Source organism: Populus euphratica, unplaced genomic scaffold (assembly GCF_000495115.2).
Source record: "Populus euphratica unplaced genomic scaffold, PopEup_1.0 scaffold2.1, whole genome shotgun sequence".
Classification (NCBI taxonomy): Eukaryota; Viridiplantae; Streptophyta; class Magnoliopsida; order Malpighiales; family Salicaceae; genus Populus; species Populus euphratica.
The window spans coordinates 1070343-1091896 of NW_011499846.1; the positions used below are offsets into that span (position 1 = coordinate 1070343).

Here is a 21554-nt window from a genome sequence, read left to right on the forward strand (position 1 = left end):
TGATGAGAATAACGACTCTGAACGGTACAACGAACTTCGAGCCATGGAAGCTGAGGTGAACAAACAATGTCTTATGGAATAGCTAGCTTTTATTTAGGAGACACATTAATAAACTAAGACATCATAATTATACTGCAGAATATTACCACTAGTAGATTATTGTTGCAGGCATTTAGTGGTTGTCAAACTTTGTGTAAATAACACCTTAACATGGTACTTCTACCCTACAGTTATTTTGGGTATTTGAATGTTCTGCTTTGAAATCAATTTTCCATTAATGTTTGCCTAGAGTTGCATCCTGGTGATTTCTTACCTTATTGTTAACCCTCCTAGTTATCATAATTTTCAGTGTTCATTTTGTGTTGTTTGTTTAAAATGTGGTGTTAGTTTCTTTGCTGAAATACTACAAATTTATGTTTCATTTTGGTGTTCTGCAGGTAAATCTTTATATATTAAAGCTGCTACCTTTGGATCAAGAAAATCATGTCTTAGCTCATCAAGTGCGCTATCTTGCAATGTTGTTTGACTATTTCATGGATGGGGCATCTCCAAGGGCAAAATGTACTTCTGTTGTTGATGTTGGTTTGTGTAAACCTGTTAGTGGTAGTCTTCTTGCTAGATCATTTAGAGGGAGGGATCGCAGGAAGATGATATCCTGGAAGGACATGGAATGCACCTCTGGCTACCCATACTAGCAATAGAATCTTGGGGCATGCAGGTGAACTTGTTACCACAAACTATTGCTGTTACCACTCAGCTGGGGGTAGGAATAAGCATTAGAGGGAGGTGATATTTACCTTGACTAGACTACATTGTTCTTGCAAAGGACCATTTTGGGTGCGCATTCTACTGAAATTGATGGATCTGCGAAACGTAACACGTTAAAACTTTTTTGCGAGGGGCTATTGTATCATGTTCTGCTTTGTGGATCTCGGGGCACCAAAATAGGAATTTCCCGGTGTAGCATGTACTGACTGCATATAATTTCCCACAAAATAGGAATTTCCCGGTGTAGCATGTGCTGACTGCATATAATTTCCAACTGAGGAGCTGAATGTTGTGATTTTTCCAGATTCCGAAGAGTCGAGGATTTCATGGCATAAACTTGATATGGACATGCAAATTTGTAATGTTTGTGCAACTTGATTGGTGCAATAAAATTGTGCGAGATACAGTTCTGAACCAGGCCAGTTTTGCAGATGGATATGGCTCAGATTATGAATGTTGTCGGGAATGGCATTGCAAGGCAGGAGGTTTATTTATCTATAATTTTATGTTCGTAACTCTGGTATCTCGTGAAAACATGTGATTAGCCGAAAAGCTATATCTATACCTTCCAAGAGAGTGGAATAGCCATGCTAGGTATTGCTTTTTTATTTAAAAATACATTTAGAAATGCAGAATTGAATATTTTCTAAATTATTTTTCTTGTTTGGAAAAGCATTAAAAAAATATTTTTTTGTAAAATCTCGTTTGGATATATTTGAAAAATCATTAAAATAATACTTTTTATATGACCTGACTCTAGCTCAGGTCCGCTTCCAATCCAAAAAAGAAATCTCCAAATGATTTATTTATATTAATCTATCCAACTCGTAGACTACCTGCTGAAAATAAGCGAGGCTTATAAATACTTCTTTTCCTATGAATAAGGCTTATACGTGAACAAAATCGATCACTATGAAATGAAAAAAAGAAGAAATACAACTCTTGAGGAGAACATGGACGAAATGGTTCCTAACACAATGAATTTGCTTCCTTTCCTTGCCAATCTAATTACCTATTCAAAGAAGTTCAGATGATGTGCAAACACAGAATGTAGATATTGGAGGGTTTAATCTAAGTCACAGTAAAACTCTGGATCTTCTCACTGTAAAACTCATGTCTTCTCCATTTACAGAAGAAAAACACATTTCCATTAAATATGTACAGTCACCTACCATACATAATTTTCGACTGTATAATCACAGACCACCCTTTCAATTCACCATGGACCTGTCTGAGTTCGTCTCAAGCACCGTCTCTTACCCCCCTGCTGCAAAGTCATCATCTCCATGACCTATGATACCACCAAACGGAGAAAAAATACCAGAAAATAAGTAAAGATACTGTCCATAATTTGAAGGCACTATGTCTGTAATGCCTTCAAGCAAACCATTAAAAAAGCAATAATATAGAGTTATGCATGCATAGCCGCACGCATAATGTAATTCCTTTTAGTGACATTAGGCTTGGACATCCATGATAAAGAAAACAGTGGAAAATACATGCAGACTATTCAAATCACCAAGCGGATAAGAAAACGATATAGATAGCAGCATTGACTGGCCATTAGACAGGTTATGAGCAAATAGGCATGATTATTCGATATGTTTTGATGTTTTTCCTTTTAGTAACCTTGGCTTGGACATCTGTAATAAAGAAAAAAGTGGGAAAATTCATGCAGACTATTCAAATCACCAAGCAGATAAGAAAACGATATAGATAGCAGCATGGACAGGCCATTAGACAGGTTATGAGCAAATAGGCATGATTATTCGTTATGTTTTGATGTTTTTCCTTTTCGTAACCTTGGTTTGGACATCCGTAATAAAGAACAAAGTGGGAAAATTCATGCAGACTATTCAAATCACCAAGCGGATAAGAAAATGATATAGCTAGCAGCATTGACTGGCCATTAGACATGTTATGAGCAAATAGGTAAGATTATTCGTTCTATCTTGAGTAATAGATAGATTTGGCACCTGATTTTTCTGCATTTCCATCATTTCTGCCTGCAGCGACCAAACCACAATCAATGATAGCTAAACACGGATTTTGAATTTGTAATAGATACTGATACCACGAGTGTGTGGGTGTGATATGGCAGGCACACATAATTGTAAGTGCAATAAAAGCTAAAATACCTGTTTCTTCTGCAATTCTTCGTTTTCCACTTTTAACTTTGCCACTTCTGCTTCCAATTCCATCGTATAAGCCTGGTAAAAACAGAAATGAGAAAAAAACAGTATATACTGAGAACATGCTTAAAAGTAAGAATGAAACACACTCTATTTTTTAAATATCTACTGATACTCCCATATAATGTTTTGATTCAAAATAAACTGAAGGGGTTGAACTTCTAATTAACGTTTGTTGAGTTTGGCCCAATACAAGTTCAATTTCATGTTGCGATTCATGCAGAATTCTTTTCTTGTAACAAACCATTTATACCTTGTAACAAACGGGATCCTTATAACTTCTCATGACCTTGACTTCTCAAAAACTCTCATCTTGTCATTTTCATTTCAGATCGCTATCACATTACCATTCTGCCCCATAATCTTTCATGATGTTTTGGCATGCAGCATGGCCATAGATCATAAAAGTAGAAGGTTAATGGCAAGCAAAATTCATGAACCACATGAAGATAACTTGTGATGTTTTTTCTTTCTTAACTTTTGGTGACATAAAACATGTGACAAGAGGGAATATTTCAACACAACTTATTTGTGTACAAAACTAAATACACAGGTTCGTTCTTCTTTCTTCTCATTTGCACAGCAAGCTTGTTTATATGGACACTTATCAAGTGTCTAGTAACTTCAGTCAGTAAAACATGGCCAATGACCTATTATTGGCTTTCCTCTACCTCGGCACGATGTACAAGTACTCTTGTGCAGTTGTAAGAAAAAACACAGGAAATAATCACAGTATTGGATACATCGAATACACAGAAGATTCGTACTTTCTCACATTCTTTTATCTTACGATATTTAAATTGCTTCTAGATTAGGGAAGAGTTTCAATTCAAGCAAGAACAGGTTTCAAAGTAGTATACCGAAATTGAATCTGCAGCAAACTTACAAACTAAAATCAAGACCTATTTGTATACACCAGTAGATTATAAGTACAATATCAAACAAGATAATCACCTGCTTGCGAGCACGAGACCTTGCAGCTGACTCTCTGTTCTTAATCATTCTCCTCTGCCTCCTCTCAACCACCTTCTCAACTGCGCCACCTGCTCTCCTTCCCCTTCCACTTCCACTAAAAACATAAGGCACTGGAGATACTGAAGATGTATCCCCATTACTCTTCCCAATTCCATCCGATGACAGCTGGTTCGCAGGTGACCCTGTAGCGACACCTAATCCAACCACTCCCATCCCTCCACCCTGCATCAAATTGCTATTGATCCCTTGATCTCCAATCCCCACAATTCCACCTCTAATTCCAGGACTACTTTGTGGAGGCATCTGTGTCATATATCCCATATTAGGCTGCTTAGGAAATATTTGTTGCTGCTGCTGCTGCTGCTGTTGCACCTGTGCCTGATTCGATCTAAACCCGTTACCATTCAAAGGCAAATTCGAAGATTGCAACGAGATTTGAGTGGTATTATTGTTATTCAATCCCACACCGCTATTCTGCTGAAACCCAATTGTTGAACTATTATTGGCTAACCGCGATAAATCACCAAAAAATCCACCATTAGTATTAACCTTTGCAGCCACTGGAATATCCTCCCACACCACCCCAGCTCTCGCCAAAAACTCCTCCAAAGTTATCTCTCCTAAGGTAGGCTGCCTCTGGGGCACATTATTAGCAACTCCAGCACTAGTCCCATTAATAGCATATTCCTTTGACATGTCTTTCCAGACCTCATCCACCGTCTTCAGGCTCAGTGTCCGCGGCAGCGTCAGCGAGCCCTGTCGCTGGAGACCAACACCATCTTGTACCTCAGCAGAGGTTGCTGATGCCACGGTCTGCGTCTCCTCTGCACTCCATATACTCTTTAACAGCTCATCCATGTTCATTGACCCAAAGTCCTTCCCTAATGATCCTCCCATGGTGTTTTGAAGTTCTTCAAGCGTTAAAGAATAGATCGATGACTGACTAGCCAACGGAAAATTCCCCGGTGGCCGGCCAACACCGGCATCTGACTGGTCATTTGAGAAGCTCTTGAAATTGAAATTACTCCCCATTTTCAATAAATCTGGATATGACAGGGTCAAAACAGCTAAAAAATCTGACAACTAAAGCCAAAAAAGAGTTTAAAACCCTAGCCTTGTTGCATTTCCAATCCCGTGATGATACTTATCAACCAAATCCCACATAAAAAAGAGTAAAAAAGTCTTCAACTTTTTATTTTTCAAAACAAAAAAAAGTACGAACCTGAAAACACATTCAATAAGAAGAGTAGCAAAAGGAGAAAAATGAAAAAGTCTAAAAAATGCAAACCATAAAGCTGGTGCATCAAGAACTAAGATCAACAAGAAGCTTAAAGCCAGCAGAAATCAATCCAAGATGGTTAATTAAGACGCTAAGTACACTACTAGAGAATATACAGAGTCGTGAGCAATGGGAGAGCAGAGAGTAAAGGAAGAACATCTAACCATATACTTCGATTTTGTGTTTGTATTATTGGTCAAGTATCTTTGTTTTTGCTGGCTTCTTTCTTCCCGTGTCTGCGTTTCCAAGTATGTCTTTGGTTTCCTCGATTATTTAGGGCTTCTGGATGCGCCAAGTGTCGACTGTCTTTTCTCCTTGTTCTATTTTTTTTAGTAGATTTAATGACAGGGGAACGGAAGAGTTTAATGTGTTTCTTACAAGTAATCCCCACACTGTAATATCGTGTTCGTGGTAGAACTGTTGCTACAGTGAAAAACATTATTTTTATATTTATTCTTCTTAATCATAGTTTATAACAGTGAAAAATATTAATTTAATATTTTAAAAAATAAAACTCACTGTCCAAATACTTAAAACTACCAATCTCTCCCAGGCAAATGTCTGTGAGTGTGAAAGTAGGTTTATTTACCTCTATTTTCAAACCACCTTTTCATAGTCAAAATTAATTTCTTCAAGGGTTTCAACTTGTGCAGATCATTTATAACCAATTTCGTATCTTTGATTTCTTCTTTAATTGAACCTGTAATCATAATGAGATTGCCTGTAAGCTACTTACTGTTTCTATTCGAGCTTGATGTAAAGAATAGTTAAAAAGCTGGAAAGAACCAGAATTTAATACAATAACTGGGTTAGAAAAACAATTAACAATTGTAATGTGAAAGAGAATTCAAAAGCTGGACAAAACCAGAATTTAATATAACAATTGGGTTAGAAAAACAATTAACAATTGTTTAGTGGGGCAGCTGTCCATAGAGACGTGGATCAATCATGACTGGGGAGGCGCTGTGATGTGACTTTCGTCCAATAGGAGAACGCAAGATGGGTTCACGAGAGCCGTCCACGCAGAGACATAAATGCTGCTGTTAGATGGTGCTGATAAAAGTGATTTTATAGTGCTCTTTGCCCGTGGGGTCAGAGGGGTATTTTCGTCAAGAAAGTTGATGTTTATCCCTTTCGTGCTCGTGAAATCTACGTGCCGACATCAGTTACGTCCTCTGTTTTTCCGAGTTTCGCAGGGAATCACAGCCATTCCTTGTGGCGACTTTTCTTTTGTCAAAACTGCCCTTGTTCATTTAATTTTTGTTGTGGATGGATGGACCTTTTTTTTTTTTCCGGCTAATTATAACACATTTATTTAAGTAGAGGAAAAGGAGATAATCGGGTTAGGAATTTATTTTAAAATTTGATTCATTTTCATATTTTTAATTAAATATATTTGCATGGTTTTTATATTTTTATTATCTTTAAATCTGTTTTTTTTATCATGAAATACTTGTAAGTATATTTGTCAATCCATATTTTTGTAACCATTTTGGTCACGTGATTGCCTTTTATTTTCATCTATTCACGTCAATCATGCGTGATCAATCCTCGTAAAATTACGCATCCTCATGACCTTGTTGCGTTATAAATGGACCGAGCAAGTTTGAAAGTTTTGACTATAGATGGCTTTGCGAGATCTGCGAGACAGGGTTTGTAATTTATTTTGAAAATATTTTTATTTAAAGATATATTAAAATAATATTTTTTTTATTTTTAAAAATTTATTTTTATATAAATGCATCAGAGATATTCAAAAAATAATAATTTTAAAAGATCAATATTTTTAAAAATTCTAGTTGAAATGCTATTTCAAATATACACTTAACTAAGAATGACCAAGATTTTATTTATTTGTTTGTTTTCATTAATTGGTGGGGAAATATATCTCTCACCTTGTTAATTAAAAAACTACATTCTTTACAAGAATTTCCTGACCCTAATATATATTTTTGATCAGTAAAGGTGATTGAAATCTCAAAGCAACGTCTCTTAGTCAATAATAAAACAGTAGCTAAGTTGTATTTGATTGATTAAAAATAAGAATAAGAATATTCAATTAACTAAATTAGTAATAGAAGAGTGTTTTTTTTTCCAGGTAAATCAATGAAAACACAGGATATATACGAACAATGAGTTTAGCCAAGACAAGTTCAATGAAAATGGAGAAAAAGGGAAAACATAGAGATGACCTAATTAAGAAGAAATGCTAGGAATTAAGTAACTTTGGATCAGGAATCATGCCGGCCATTCATGGCAACCAACCATGTCAATTCTTCGTAAATTTCACAATAAGAAATATCAAGATTCCGAGTCACGATTTGAATGTTGAGGTGACATCGTTTATTTTTTTTGTTTAACTTGATTTTTTATTTGAATATTGCGAATAAGTTTCTTTTTTTGGAGGTTGGATACACATCAACTCAACTTAATGGTTGCCTTTGAGAGAAGCCATTGCCTCGACACACGCTCACCACATTAGGGTTTTCATGCCTTGAATTTAATTGTATTCTTTTTTAGTTTTCATGTGCGAAGCTGAAAGTTTGAATTTTATATACTTATATCTCCATACACTATTACAATTATTCTTGAAAAGATTTCAAACGGTAACTCTAACATATAAGTACGGTGAAAGTCTTATTAAATAAAAGCATGATATGATATGAACTCGATGTTCTTTGTCGGAAAGCACAAGATAAACATACACGTGTCCGTTTTGCTATTTTTTTCCATCAAAAAACAGTTTAGTTTTGGTTTCTATATATATATATATATAGTGGGAAGAATGACTCGTTGGGGGAACAGAAAGGATAACCATCAGTAACCCATAAAAAAAAGAAGAAGAAGAAGATTGAAAACATTTATTCTTATACTCCATGCCTATTTTCTCCAAGATACTTTGGAATTATCGTTGGTAAATAATATTAGGAACTATACCCTTTCCTCTTTAGGAGGGGGGTGTTATGATTTTTCATTCGTCCACAAAAGGACAAACTTTGTCCTTTCTTGCTAACAGTGTTTTGTTTTTTATTTCAAAAATATTTTCAATTTTTTTATAATTTTAAATCATGATGAACTTCTGATGTTTTATTTCAAAAATATTTTCAATTTTTTTTTTAATTTTAAATCATTATGATCTTCTGATGTAAAAATAATTTTTTTAATATATTTTTAAATAAAATATACTTTAAAAAACAATTATTATTACACTTTTTAATTTCATTAAAAAAAACAGTAAGGAGACACTTTCCTCTTCAGGCATGGCAGTGGCTTGCCACATGCTTGGAATTGTTTGGGATGTGGCAATTGGGTTCGGAGAAGCTCCTTGATTAATAAATAACAGGCCATTAGTTGGGGAGGGAGACGTAAGCATTTTGAAACTATGGAGAAACCATGGCCGAAAAAATAAAAAATAAAAAAGGATAGATCTTGCGGAAGCCATCAAAACTTGGAGGATATTCGCACCTACTTCCTACCTACATGAAGAGGATAAGGATAAGGTAGAGTGGACGAAAAGTCAAAAGGCCTTGTTTTTCTTTGCCACTGCTGTCGTAATAGACCATTTTGTCAAGGTATGACTTTGTTGTTCTCGAGAAAATAAAAAAAAAATTGGTTACTTAATTATTATATATTTTTGTAATAGTTTTTGGGATAAAAATTTTAAAAAATACTATAAATTTTAGTTTTTATATAACCAAAGTTTTGAAAGACAATTTGGATGAAATTTTAAATTGTCATCAATAATGAAACAGATGGAAATGTGACGCCAGCTAACATGAATTATATTTAAAATAAAATCGATAAAATTAATAGGTTTAAAACTTTATGGGATATGAGATGATACCTTAAGAAGCTTCATTGGGGATTTTTAAAAATTATTACATGAAGGACAAAAAGTTCCTATCAATGAATTGTAATTCAAGGGATATTAGTGTTTTTATTTTCTCCAAGAGATATTGTTTTCTAAAATTCTAATTTATAAATAAATAAATAAATAAAATGTTCCACACTGATTTGAAACGAAACGAATTCTCTCCAGTCAAAAAGCCTCGGAGCCCATAAAATCACGATGTTCCTCTTGAAGATCGCATCGGTTGACAAGACCATGGGTTCCTCTTGAAGATCGCATCGGTTGACAGGACCACGGAGAGAATACAGAGAAATTCAACTTATCCACTTCACTTGGACAAACACAAAGGCAGAGAAGAAAAGTAAGATGTCGGTGCATCACGATAACCGTAATTGAAGTTTGTATTTAATAAAAAAAAAACCATTTTTTATATATATATAAACAAAAAAATAAACATTCTTCCCTGCCCATACCAAACAAACTCTTCAAGAACAATGGCTACAGTCTCATTTCATAGATGAAGTCACATCAAATTCTTTTTTATTTTTACTTTCATTATAGCCAGCCCGTTTAACAGTTGGAAAAAGTGAATTTTCAAAGTAGTATTCTATTATGTATCATTTAATTAATGTTTTGAAATTAAAATAAAAAATAGAAACATAAATTTATGTCTTAGTTTTTTATGATTATTTTAATATATAGATATTAAAAACTAAAATTAAAAAATACAACAAATCATAAAATTTAAGCTATTTTTAAAAAATTCTATATAAACTTAAATATGAGTTAACGATTCAATTAAAAATTATGTTTTTTTAATTTATTATTTTAGTCCAGTGTGAGTACTCTTCTTGGATTTAAATATGTTACCAATTTTAGTCCAGTGTGAGTAGAACTCTTCTTGGATTTAAATATGTTCCCCTAATCTATTTATTAATCATTCATGTAAGTTATTTGGAATAGCTTTATTTAATTATGATAAAATTACATTTAATTATCTAAAATTAATTATTTTTATATGAAGAATAATTTTTTAAAATTTTAATTAAATTTTATGTTTTAATCTAAGTTAAGAAAATATATATATTTTAATTCATAAAACATATTTAAAAAAAACTTTATAGAAATAAGGTTTTTAAATAAAATAGTCAACATGTTCAAGTAAAAAATTAAAGTTTGACTATATCGAGCTTTATAATAATAATATTTAATAAATACTACCTTTCTAAAATATAATATAATATATCAAATTATATTATTTCTACAAATTATTAAGTTGCTATTTTTTAAAAAACTTACCATGCTAATTATATATATATATATATATATAAAATCCCAGTACCAACGGCCATCTTGCAAAGACAAAGCCCATCGTCTCCATTTTCGAGTAAAAAAACCAACACAAATGATTCTGGTACGAAGTACCACAACGAACAACGATCACAAGGAGAGAGACGGTGCATGTGTCCCAACTGAGGAACACTTGTTTCATTCATAACATTCGTATACGATGGTCGGAGCACTCTGAGATTGGAAGCAAAGCAAGCCTGCCACCTGTTATCTAGCTTCGTTGTACGATCCAGCATGCACCAAAAATAGACCTCGCAACTGCCAAATCCACACACACACCCAATGATATTTCGGGCAAGTCACACTCGTCATCTGGAGGTTAAGGTAACCTAATTACTGGCTACTTAAAATAGTTAAAAAATATAATATAGTTGAGTTCAGTAACTTTTTGCTAGGTTTTGTAATTTCATGATACACCCATGGTTCCCGCAATTTACCATCTGATTAATTGAGCTCGATGCCTTTGATTGTTTTCCTTTGAATCTTTAATGGTCTTCACTGAAGATGTTTTTAAAAAATTAATCAACCAATTAAACTACATTAAAAAAAAACTAAAAACATATTAACCAAAATAATTTAAAAACTATAAAATTCACTCAACTCTAATTCAATTTCAGTTTTAGAAATAAAAACCTTATAAAATAGGTTGTAGATCCAATATAAACCTATTCCGACTTTTTTTAGAAAAAAGATATCAATAAAAAACTAGCCTAAGTTACATAACCTTAAAACATTTCATTTCTTTTCCATTAAAAACAGTCAATACTCATTCTTCCACCATCTCTCTTGATCCAATCTATCTCACTCGATCCATCCCCCTCTACTTCTCTTTCTCGTAATTAATTGCAATGTTTTTTTTTTTAATAATTAGTAGTTGGGGTTTTTGAGTTTTTGTTTTTTATGTTCAATGTTTCTTTCCTGACATGATGACAATTTTTTTCTTGAAATTTTAAGGTCTGTTGAATACCAGGGGTGTTTAAAAAAACCGACCAATCACTAAACTATAAAAACCAAAAAGAAAAAAAATTAAAACACCAAGCCGAGAGAAAACATCAACTAAACCAATTTAGAAACCACAAAACTTACTCAAGTTTGATTTGATTTTAGTTTCATAAACTAAAACCATATAAACTAGGCCGCACCTAATGTAAACCCATTCCAACTTAAAAAAAAAAAATAGGGGGTATAAATAGAAAACCAACCTAAGCTGCCTAACTTATAAATAAATACTATATTTAATAAAACAAGTAACATGTGTAGTCATTTAAGTATATGAAAAAAAATTTCCCTTGTGATTGACTAGAAACAAAAAAAAAAAAAGGTTTTAGAGGCCTATAATAAAAGGGGATGACAAGGGAGAGGAAAATTTAATGAATACTAATATAGCGAGTTATAATTACGATGAGTGTAGAAAAGCTCTAGCAAAAATGATTATACTTGGTGGGTTGTTTTTTAACTTTATTGATAGTTAAGGATTTAAATCATTTTATTGGATAATACAACATAGGTTTAATATTCTTTCTCACTTGATGATTTGGACAGATTGTTTACGAATTTATATAAATAAGAAGGCATAAATAAATCTCTTGAGGGTTGACAACAATGTTTAACAACCAATACATGGACATTGACTCAAAATATCAATTCCATGTGCTTGACTTCCTTCTGGATATATAGTGGTCGGAACTTGAATAAACAAGTTTTAAATTTTTGTTAAATTTTTAATCATAAGGTGAGATAATTGACTAAACGATTGAGAGTCATTCGCTGGAATGAAAAATTGAGAAGATTTTAAGAGAGTAAAAAGTAGTTAGGCAATTAATAAATTATCAAATGATTTCACGCATGTTAGATATTGTGCGCATGTTGTTAGTTTTATTGTATATGTGAGATTAAAAAATGTTGATGATTTAACCGTCAAGATTATAAATGTAATAAGGTTTGATAGATTTTCTCCTTCTAAACAACTTGTTAATTAATGTGCGAAAAGGTTAAAAATTTAAAATAAAAAATCAGTTGTGGTTTGATATTCTAACCAGATGGAACTCGACATATATAATGTTAGAATCTACCAAAAAACTTAAGGTGGTTTTTACGAGGTAAGAAGAAATTAATCTTAGGTATTTAAGTTACTTCAAGACTGATTCAAAAGAAAAACAAAAAAACTTAAATCCTTTTATTTTAGAAGATTGAGAAAATGTTAGATTTTTTATTAAGTTCTTGGAATTATTTTACATGATTACATTACAAATTTATGGCTTGTTGTATGTGAAATCTATGTTTCTTTCATCAATTGATTTTTATGCATACATACATATCTTAATTTTATAGAAGTGAAGATGTTTTTTATGTGAAATAGCCAATAATATGATAATAAAATATAAAAACATACCAGGAGAATTAAGATAATTAATTTTTTTTATTATGTGTTACTATTGTGTCAAATCCACGTTTCAAATTAAAATATGTAAGATTTTATTTTAGATGATCAAATGATGATGAAAATTATGAAAACCTTACAAAGAATATTAAAGATACTTTGCTAAGGTTCTATGAGTATTATATTAAGGTCAAGAATGTTAAGGTTGCAAATACTTTGCTAAGGTTCTATGAGTATTATCAAGAATGTTAAGGTTGCGATGATGTTGAAACTAATATAAATGATTAGGATATTAATGTTGATTCAAAAGCAGTAAATAATATATCAGATGACTTAACTTCTGAATTCAAAAAATATTTAGAGAAAGAAGGTGGTGTGGATAGAAAAAAATCATGGTTGAGATGTATTTGGATAATAGTTGTGAGGATCATAAAGATTATAAATTAGATATTTTAAGTTGTTGGGGTGTAATGCTATAACATAAAAGATTCTTTTTAAGATAACAAAACATGTGTTAGTTATCCTTGTATAATTAATGTTGTTTTTAAAACAATATTCAATATTGACAGTTATATATTAGAACTATATTGAAGCTTTTTATTTCCATCAGCAATGGAAACATTTATTTGTTGTCAAAATTGATTGTGTTTAACACCAATCCTAATCAACATGAGAGCCTTCATGAATTATATAGTAAATTCTGATATGATTAAGTCAGGTAATTTTTTTTACAAATTTATAATTAATTATTTTGTATTATTATTTCTTTATATATGTTTAATCTAACGTGTTTAATTTATAATTTTATAGAATTCAGTAAAAGTTTGAGAATCTCTATTAATTGTAAATAGCATGGATCTTTTGATGATGTTAGTGAAATGCTATAATAAAATTGTTGAGGGTAATTGACTTATGTTACCTTATTCATTCCCTTTTAATTTGAATTGTTAATTATTTTAGCAACTGAAATCTAGTTTGTTGCTAATTTGTTAATGTATTTTTATAGCATTAACCTTATGAGATTTTTTGGTTTTTGTTGTTGCTGGATTTTATAAATATTAATGTTGTTGGATTTTACGAATGCTAATGTTGTTTGATTCTATACATCTTATATAATACAGATGTTTTGGTTAAATGTATGCTAATTTGGACTTAAAATGCATATTTACTTGAAGTTTGAAATATATAATATGCAATTTATTATTTATAGTGTGAACACTGAACACCTCTACAACAAAGAATTTAAACTTTAGACAAATAGTATGATCCTGAACTAAATATGTTAAATGAATTTGCTCCAGCTTTCAATTTATCAATAATAAGTGGGTTATAAAATAAACTTGTAATTTTAACTTAAATAGACTATAAAAATATGAACTCAACAAAAAATTGTTAAAGTCCAATTTAATATAGGCCTATTTTAAAAACAAAAAAATAAGCCCATTCAAGAGGGGCTAAGTTATCCAGTTTTAATTAAAAAAACTGACCTCTTGATTGAATTGATTCGATATGAACTGATTTTAATTTGGTTCATGTTATTTTTTAAGAAAATTTCATCTCTAGTTCGATTGGAAATTTAGATCGAAACTGGATCATAAACACTTATAATCTTCACTAAATTAACTTGTTATTGAAAAAAATTATGTTAATACATAGTTTATCTCAAACATGTTAAATACATCTTTATAGATAAGATAGACAATGTAAGACTTGTAAATATTATATAGATTTAGTTTTATATGAAATCAGCTTATTATAACCAATCAAGACTAGAAAAAGCTTCAAATTAAAGCCTTTAAAATGTTATTTTTGCTGTTTTAATTTTTTTATTTAATTTTATGTTTTATTTGTTTTTTTTATTTGAATTTGAATTCTTATAATATAAATGGTTTTTTTTAAGATGTTATTTTTTTTTATTATAACATTGAATTTAAAGAATTTTCAAGATATATTAGATTAGAGTTTATTAGAGTTTTTTTTCAATTATAAGTTATAATTATAGCTTTAAAACTTGAAAACTGTAATTTTTGTTCATAATATAGGATTGAATCATGTTTCCAATTCATGGACGAGATTTGTCATGTAAATTTGAAAAAAATATCAACTCCTGGACAAGTATGGATTCGGAGGCAATCATTATCATTAATATCACTCTCGTATCTACTCTCAGGCTAGGATCTATCGAATTGGAGTAGACGTGTCTGAGGACACAGGTAAACTATCACAGAATCCCAGATAAATGGCGCTGGTGAGCATCGACCAACCAAAACATTTTAGACAGCTGTTGCAATGTCGATTAACGTGGCAAATTATTGTTCCTCCGAAATGTTAAAGTCAGGATGGGGTTTGATTGGTTTCATGCCAGAAAAAGCAGGGAACGTGTTGATTCGTTCGTCAGCTCCAAGTGAAGCAATCATTAATGCTGAAAACTGAACCAGAAGCCTTGCTGTACAACTCAATGGATTATAGGCAGGTCTCACTCCTGATAAAGATCCTCGTTGTCGAATTGAAATGTTCCAACTTTCAAGTACCGAAATAAATTTTCCAGATCCATCGGAAATGATAGTAATGGATGAAAAGTCTTCGTGATTCCACCTTGCAATTTGCAATTCTTCCTCGAGAATCAAGAGTGGAACTTATCTTTACTATTTTTACTTCGATTTAGTTTCTCTTAAAAAAAAACCAAAATTAGTTTAAGTTTCAGTTTAATTATTTTAAAAAAAATAATTTAATTCAGTTTTTTTTATTTAACTGGGTATTTTAATTTAACTAAATTTTTTTATTTAGCTTGAATTTTTTGGTTATTTTAATTTGAATTCAATTCAATTCAATTTTTCTCGTTTCAAACCTATAAAACTAAAATCAAATTAAATTACTTGATTTTTTTTATGATTCAGTTTTTTAATTATTTTTTTCTAATTTTCTCAATTTAATTGGTTTTTTAATTTTTTGCTCACCCCACTAAAACTTAAAACTTGCCTAAAGCTTGGATCCTGGGTAAATCCAAAAATCAACAAGTCAACCCATATTATGATCTTTTTAAAAAACTTCAAAAATATTGTTCAGGTTAAATGAAAAAAAAAGAAAAGATAAGCAATCTTCCTTAAAGTAAAACCCGTACCGGACCAAAAAAATAAAAGCAAACTTCTATAAAGTAAAACCCGTACCAGACCAAGTTCAGGGAGTCACCCAGTTGACTCACTAAGAAGGGTTTTTATAACTACTGTCATACACTACTAGCAAATTCTCCCTCAGGAATCGAAAAAGGGTACAGACCACTCGGAAACTGACCGTCTAGTGATGGCCACCGGTACAAATGGTGCCAAAAAGAATCTATGAACCCGGAAAGTTTGAAGCTATGAAATTTTGAGAGTTTTGGAGCTGGCGAGGAGCTGCCCAACAGCAGTTATTATACAGTAAATAAAATGACACCAGTCTCCCATTTCCAAATGCACAATATTAATATTTGGAAGGAGCACAGAATACAAAAGAGGTCTCCATTTGCCTGTATGCATAACATTTGTCTCATTAAAATCCCGAGAATTGCCAAATTCAAGGCTAACTTTTGTTGAAACTAAAATGAAATATGAACATGAATCCATCCAAGTTAACAACACACATCATATGGCCAAGTGCTCGTGAACATGACATCAACTATTGTGCACGGACTTCCGAGTCCAATTTAAACATCATTTGAGAGTGAGAAAAATGGATTTGGGTCTTGTCTCTTCCATTTGAGGATCCTGAGAGGAAGCTGTTCCCCAGTGTGCAACTTACCATGAATTTTACAGTACACCAGCAATTTTGAAAACGGGAATGTTGATGTGAACAAAAATATAGCAGATTGCAGTTGAGTTGTACTCCAATTTTTTAGATTTACACTACTAGAAACTTAATTTAGCATTTCAATTTAAACATCAAGGGTTTCAATCCTTGCTTCTACTTGCTACATATGTTGCTTCAAGACGTACAAAGACATTTTAGACGATAAGAAAAAACAAAGAAAGAAATAAAGAAAGGGAGGGAGGGAGGAAAAAACCCTCAGCATACAATTATACAGGTAGTCAACAAGTTGAGGAGGCTACCTTCAACTCCTTCTCCGCCGTCGGAAATGTCTGAGAATGAAACTGTCGGCATATAGTGGATAGTTTTTCTTGATCAAGCCCTTTATGCATTTCCAATAAGAAAAGTCAACCAACTGGCCATCTTTTCGAACTATGAACAAACATCGTGATTCTACAAAATCAGGATGATACCCAACCTGTCAGCACAAACAAGAAACCCACACGATTAGCCATAGCCAGGAAACACATATCAATCACAATTCCCAACCCCAATAACCAACTCACTATCTGAAGTTTGCAAGGTTATGAATGCAGACAATCAAGTTTTATATTTAGAAACAAATTAGAATCCATCTTAAAAACTGCTCAGCGGTATCCCACAAGCAGATAAAGCCATTCGAGTCTAAACAAGACTTCTTTAACACCAAAACTTTAAGTGCCACTCTCTCAGCAGCATTCTTCTGCCGCACTCATGAATTTGCTTTCACTGTCAAAAAAAGATCACTCCCAGCTCTTCAAAGAAACAGCTATTAGTGCTTTCCGCAACACTTGACCAACAAATTTTTACAAGAATCAAACTTCGCGGATAGTTTGGTTACTAGCAAACAATACATAATCTACTAAAGTCCCATTTTCCATGTCTGAAACACACACAAATACACTAACAATATGCATGATTCTCAATTCAATCGATAACCAATAATGGGAAATCAACAATACATTCGTATAATAATGACAATTAAAAAAAAAAGATAAGGCAAATTGATAATGAAGAGTGAAAGAGATTACCGTAATATAATCGATTCCACATCCAATCTTGCTATCACAATCTGGATGATATGCAAGCAATCTATCCACAATAGTTCTTTCATGATCTGGACTCAATCTATCTCCACTTTCATATCTGCCACAGAAAAACCCCTTCAAAAATATTCACATAAAATTTTAATTACTGAAAAATTAACCTTTTTTATATATAAAAAAAATACCTACTTTCCAGAATGAAGAATCATTCTAACAAACCCAACAAGAGGGACGGTATCCTCCAAAATCCGGTCCTCCCAATCCACAAATCCTTCCTCCTTTTCCTCTTCACTGTCCTCTACTTCTTCAGAAATTCCAACCAAGTCCTTCTCTGACGGTACAATCGGTTTTCTCAGCAAATCTGAACCGTCTGATCCTGTCTTAATTGCGAACAAACGTGGACTAGCGAAAGCAGTTCGATTAAACGGAAAAGATAACACCACTGCCGGAGAGGAAAACAAAGAGATAGGGTTTGAGAGAGCGGGTGGGGATAGCGATGGTGGTGGTTTAGACAACGAAGCCATGGCCATAGCCATGCCCTAGCTTCTTTTTGCTGCTAATCACTTGCAAGTGATGTAATATGCTGTTAGAGAAGAAGAAGAAATTGGAGAGTGTAAACGGTCACGTTATCATCACTCAACTCTTCCAGTGAAGTTGCTGTGTGCATGTTGAAACCTACCTTACCAGATTGCTTCCCAAGCCAATTCCCTCCTTGGGCTTAGTAAATGGGCCTCCTCAGTTATTGATGGGCTCGGACTGAACTTTCTAATTTCCTTTATCCGAGAGTGCCTTGACAAACCACATTCCACTCGAAGTTTGGTCCTCAAAATGAAAATAACAATAATATTATTACCTTGTTATTAACATAACTTAAGATTTGATTTATGAGGTTAATTTATAAGTTATTAAATAAAGTCTAAAACAAAATAGCCTCACCAATATTTAACTAAATTACATGAATTATAAATTAACATGCTGTATATTCTAAATTTAACCAAGTCCATATCCAAAACAACTTAAAATAAAAATGATGCTAATTTAAAAACTATAACAATGATGAAAGGAACGATAACGTTTTGTGAAGATTGCTTGGTTAGTTTTTTGGGGGCCTGGATCGCCTCAAATTAGCTTACCAAATTATTTTTCTTTTATTCCATTCCATTACTTGTTTCTTTTTTTTTTACAGTGTTTTTATTTAATAAAAGTTTTCTCGTTTTACCCTAAACTTACAATTTTTGTGCAAAATAGCCCCAAATCCTTATTAATCTTGTCAGGTTTATTACACCGTTGCTGTCTAATTTCCCGGAAAATGGGTTTGCCTCCTCGTAAACGTAATTAAACCTTTGAATGATTGAATGGACTTCTTGTTGGAAATCTCCACTTGACTTACGATTCCATCCAAGATTCACCTTTACACTCTTTATATATTGTCTGGTGTTGCGATATAAAATGTTTTTAAAAAATATTTTTTTATTTCAAATATGTTAAACTGAGTTTTTAAAGTTAAAATCATTAAAAAAAACTTATTAATTTGATGTTGTTTTTTAAAAATACACTTTTAAAATGCATGAAAGAACAAAAAAACCTACAACATTCCAAACAAACACTCAATTGAGTAAATAATAATACAAAAAGGATGGGCAGACCATGATCTTGGTTAACCCATCTAGTTACCCTTGGCTTATTTATTAGAGTCACAATTAGGAACTTTCAACTGTTCAAACAACTTCCCTTTCGAGGTTCTTGCCTACTCATTTGATTTTCTTTCTTTCTTTTTTATTTTGCCATGAATTTTCTTAGCAATAATACACTTCCCGAGACAAGTTGCCTATAATCTATTCGGCTAATAATTAGCATGAGGAAATTAATCTTAAAACGTAAGTATGAAATATTATAGAGTACAGTTAAGTTAGAGGAGTATAGTTTAATTGGTTAAATTTTATATTTATTTTTTAAATATTATCAATTCAAATATTAAAAATTTTAAAATCACAAATCAGTTGGATTCATAAAAATTGTATTTGTAATTAAATCTCGTTATGTAAAACTAACTATAATATGATGTTAAAACTATTGGATAGTCAACCTCAAAATAAAAGAGATTGCACAAAGGCTATAAGCAAATAACAAATATTAAATCTCAATCTCAATTTCAAGATTCGAAAGCAAGTAGAACTGCAGCTTACGTTAATTATTTTTCTGATAGTAGCTTACGTTAATTAGTCTCTAGTTTAATTGTCAGTTTTTCAAGAATGAAATTTCCGCCCCCTTGCAAAAGTCAAACATTAGGCTCTCAAATACTCTCTTCATAGCCATAGTTTCATATCATTCACTGACAAAAAAGATTCTATTAAGAACAAAAATGTCTCATCTCCTCTTCTTTTTCCTGGTTCTGCCGCTATTGTTGGAATCAAAAGCTAAGGCGATCGAGGCAGGAGATAACTGTTCACTGATCACCCATCAGATAACGGGGAAGATTGGTGGGGTTATCAATTATAGTTCTCGTTTAGGCAAGGAGCAGAAAGTAGCAATGGAGATGGCTGTTGAAGACTATTTTCGTTCAAGTTGCTCTAAGCAGCTAACTCTGCAACTTGAAGATTCAGGTGGAGACTCATCTAGAGTTGCCTCTGCAAGTAAGGCGCTCCCTCTCTGTCTTCTAACAAGCATATTTAACAAAATCATAAACAAGAAAATTACTATTAGAAATGATTCACCCGCTCGAATAAGCCATTTTCATGCTTGGTTACTAGTTTCAGCAACTTGAGACGTAGCTCAGCCCGCTCGAATAAGCCATTTTCATGCTTAGTTACTACCTGGTTTCTGCAACTTGAGACGTAGCTCAGCCGTGCTGGCATAGTGCTAGCCCATAACCTAACTAAGCCAAACCGGCATTCGAGTTATCAAGTTGGTCCTGCTGTGTTCAAACAGTAACGGGGACCATTAGGAATTTTCTTTTCTTAGGGTGTCGAGTGGTATATTTTTTTATTGTCTTACTTAATGTGTAGTATTTTAGGAATCTTGATAAGGTCAACGTTTTACCAATAATATTCGACTACTAGCGAGCTACTTTTCTTGTTGTAGATTAGAAATAACGTTGTTGGGAAGAGTTAGTAGATAAAGGATGGATATATCTCCAAGTATTTTGGAAGAATTCATCATTTCATACCCAGTCATGAATATTGATTAATGATAATTAATTAATATATTAAAATTAATATGATTTTTATTTTTATTTTTATTTTTATTTTAACATATTGTTTCTATATTTTTAAATGATATAAGACATAAATCATTCATCATTTTAATATGATTATCAATTGGTAAATATATAGCTTAATTTAACTGAATAGTGTTTACTTTTACACAACATATTGCAAAAAAATAAAATTAGGGTCCAGTTCTTTATTGAAGAGAGAAAAGCTCTAATATGTTTTGTAAAGTTAATAATTCATATAATCATGATGATAAAATAACACTGATTATATAGTAGTAACAACTGATCTATAAAAACAATATGAAACTAAGTAGGAAAAATAATTAAAATTAAAATAGAGGCAGGAAAATAATTAAAACTACATAAACAAAATATTTTAGGTCTAATTTGACTAACTTAGATTTAGCTAGTTTTAGCCGGCTGAACTCCAAAAGATATAAAACTTGTTATCAAATTTGAGCCCGATAATACTATCAGATTCAAAATTATGTTTTTTATTGAACTTTGTCATTTCTGTATATCCATAAATATATTTCACATATATATTGGACAAGGCTGACTGGGTGAGCATTGAAAAAAACAAAAAAAAACTCTGTTTCTAAAACGCATGAAATTATGAATTATCCTTTATTCCTAATGTAGTTTGTAGTTTAAATGCTCCAATATATATATATATAT

The 21554-nt window shown here is 32.0% G+C and overlaps 4 protein-coding genes across 4 annotated transcripts in view; 2 read left to right on the plus strand and 2 right to left on the minus strand.

The window, feature by feature from the left end:
- Window positions 1-6: 6 nt before the first annotated feature.
- Window positions 7-887, plus strand: LOC105129454 (THO complex subunit 5B-like). Its single transcript, XM_011031539.1, has 2 exons — window positions 7-55; window positions 438-887. The coding sequence occupies exons 1-2, from the start codon at window positions 44-46 to the stop codon at window positions 693-695; spliced, it is 270 nt and encodes an 89-aa protein (XP_011029841.1). The 5' UTR covers window positions 7-43; the 3' UTR covers window positions 696-887.
- A 774-nt stretch (window positions 888-1661) lies between these two features.
- LOC105129464 (ABSCISIC ACID-INSENSITIVE 5-like protein 5) lies at window positions 1662-5565 on the minus strand. Its single transcript, XM_011031548.1, has 5 exons — window positions 5379-5565; window positions 3915-4978; window positions 2907-2978; window positions 2745-2774; window positions 1662-2059 (listed from the first exon to the last, which is right to left on the minus strand). Exons 2-5 carry the CDS (start codon window positions 4965-4967, stop codon window positions 1985-1987), a joined length of 1230 nt encoding a protein of 409 aa, XP_011029850.1. The 5' UTR covers window positions 4968-4978; window positions 5379-5565; the 3' UTR covers window positions 1662-1984.
- Window positions 5566-16621: 11056 nt separating this feature from the next.
- On the minus strand, window positions 16622-18329 carry LOC105129473 (DCL-like protein). Its single transcript, XM_011031557.1, has 3 exons — window positions 17852-18329; window positions 17648-17762; window positions 16622-17055 (listed from the first exon to the last, which is right to left on the minus strand). Exons 1-3 carry the CDS (start codon window positions 18196-18198, stop codon window positions 16882-16884), a joined length of 636 nt encoding a protein of 211 aa, XP_011029859.1. The 5' UTR covers window positions 18199-18329; the 3' UTR covers window positions 16622-16881.
- Window positions 18330-19960: 1631 nt separating this feature from the next.
- Window positions 19961-21554, plus strand: part of LOC105129490 (glutamate receptor 2.7-like) — a 4575-nt gene continuing 2981 nt past the window's right edge. Inside the window, exon 1 of the mRNA XM_011031581.1 lies at window positions 19961-20295. Coding sequence (XP_011029883.1) covers window positions 20025-20295 — 271 coding nt within the window. The 5' untranslated portion in view covers window positions 19961-20024. The remainder of the gene's footprint in view (window positions 20296-21554) is intronic.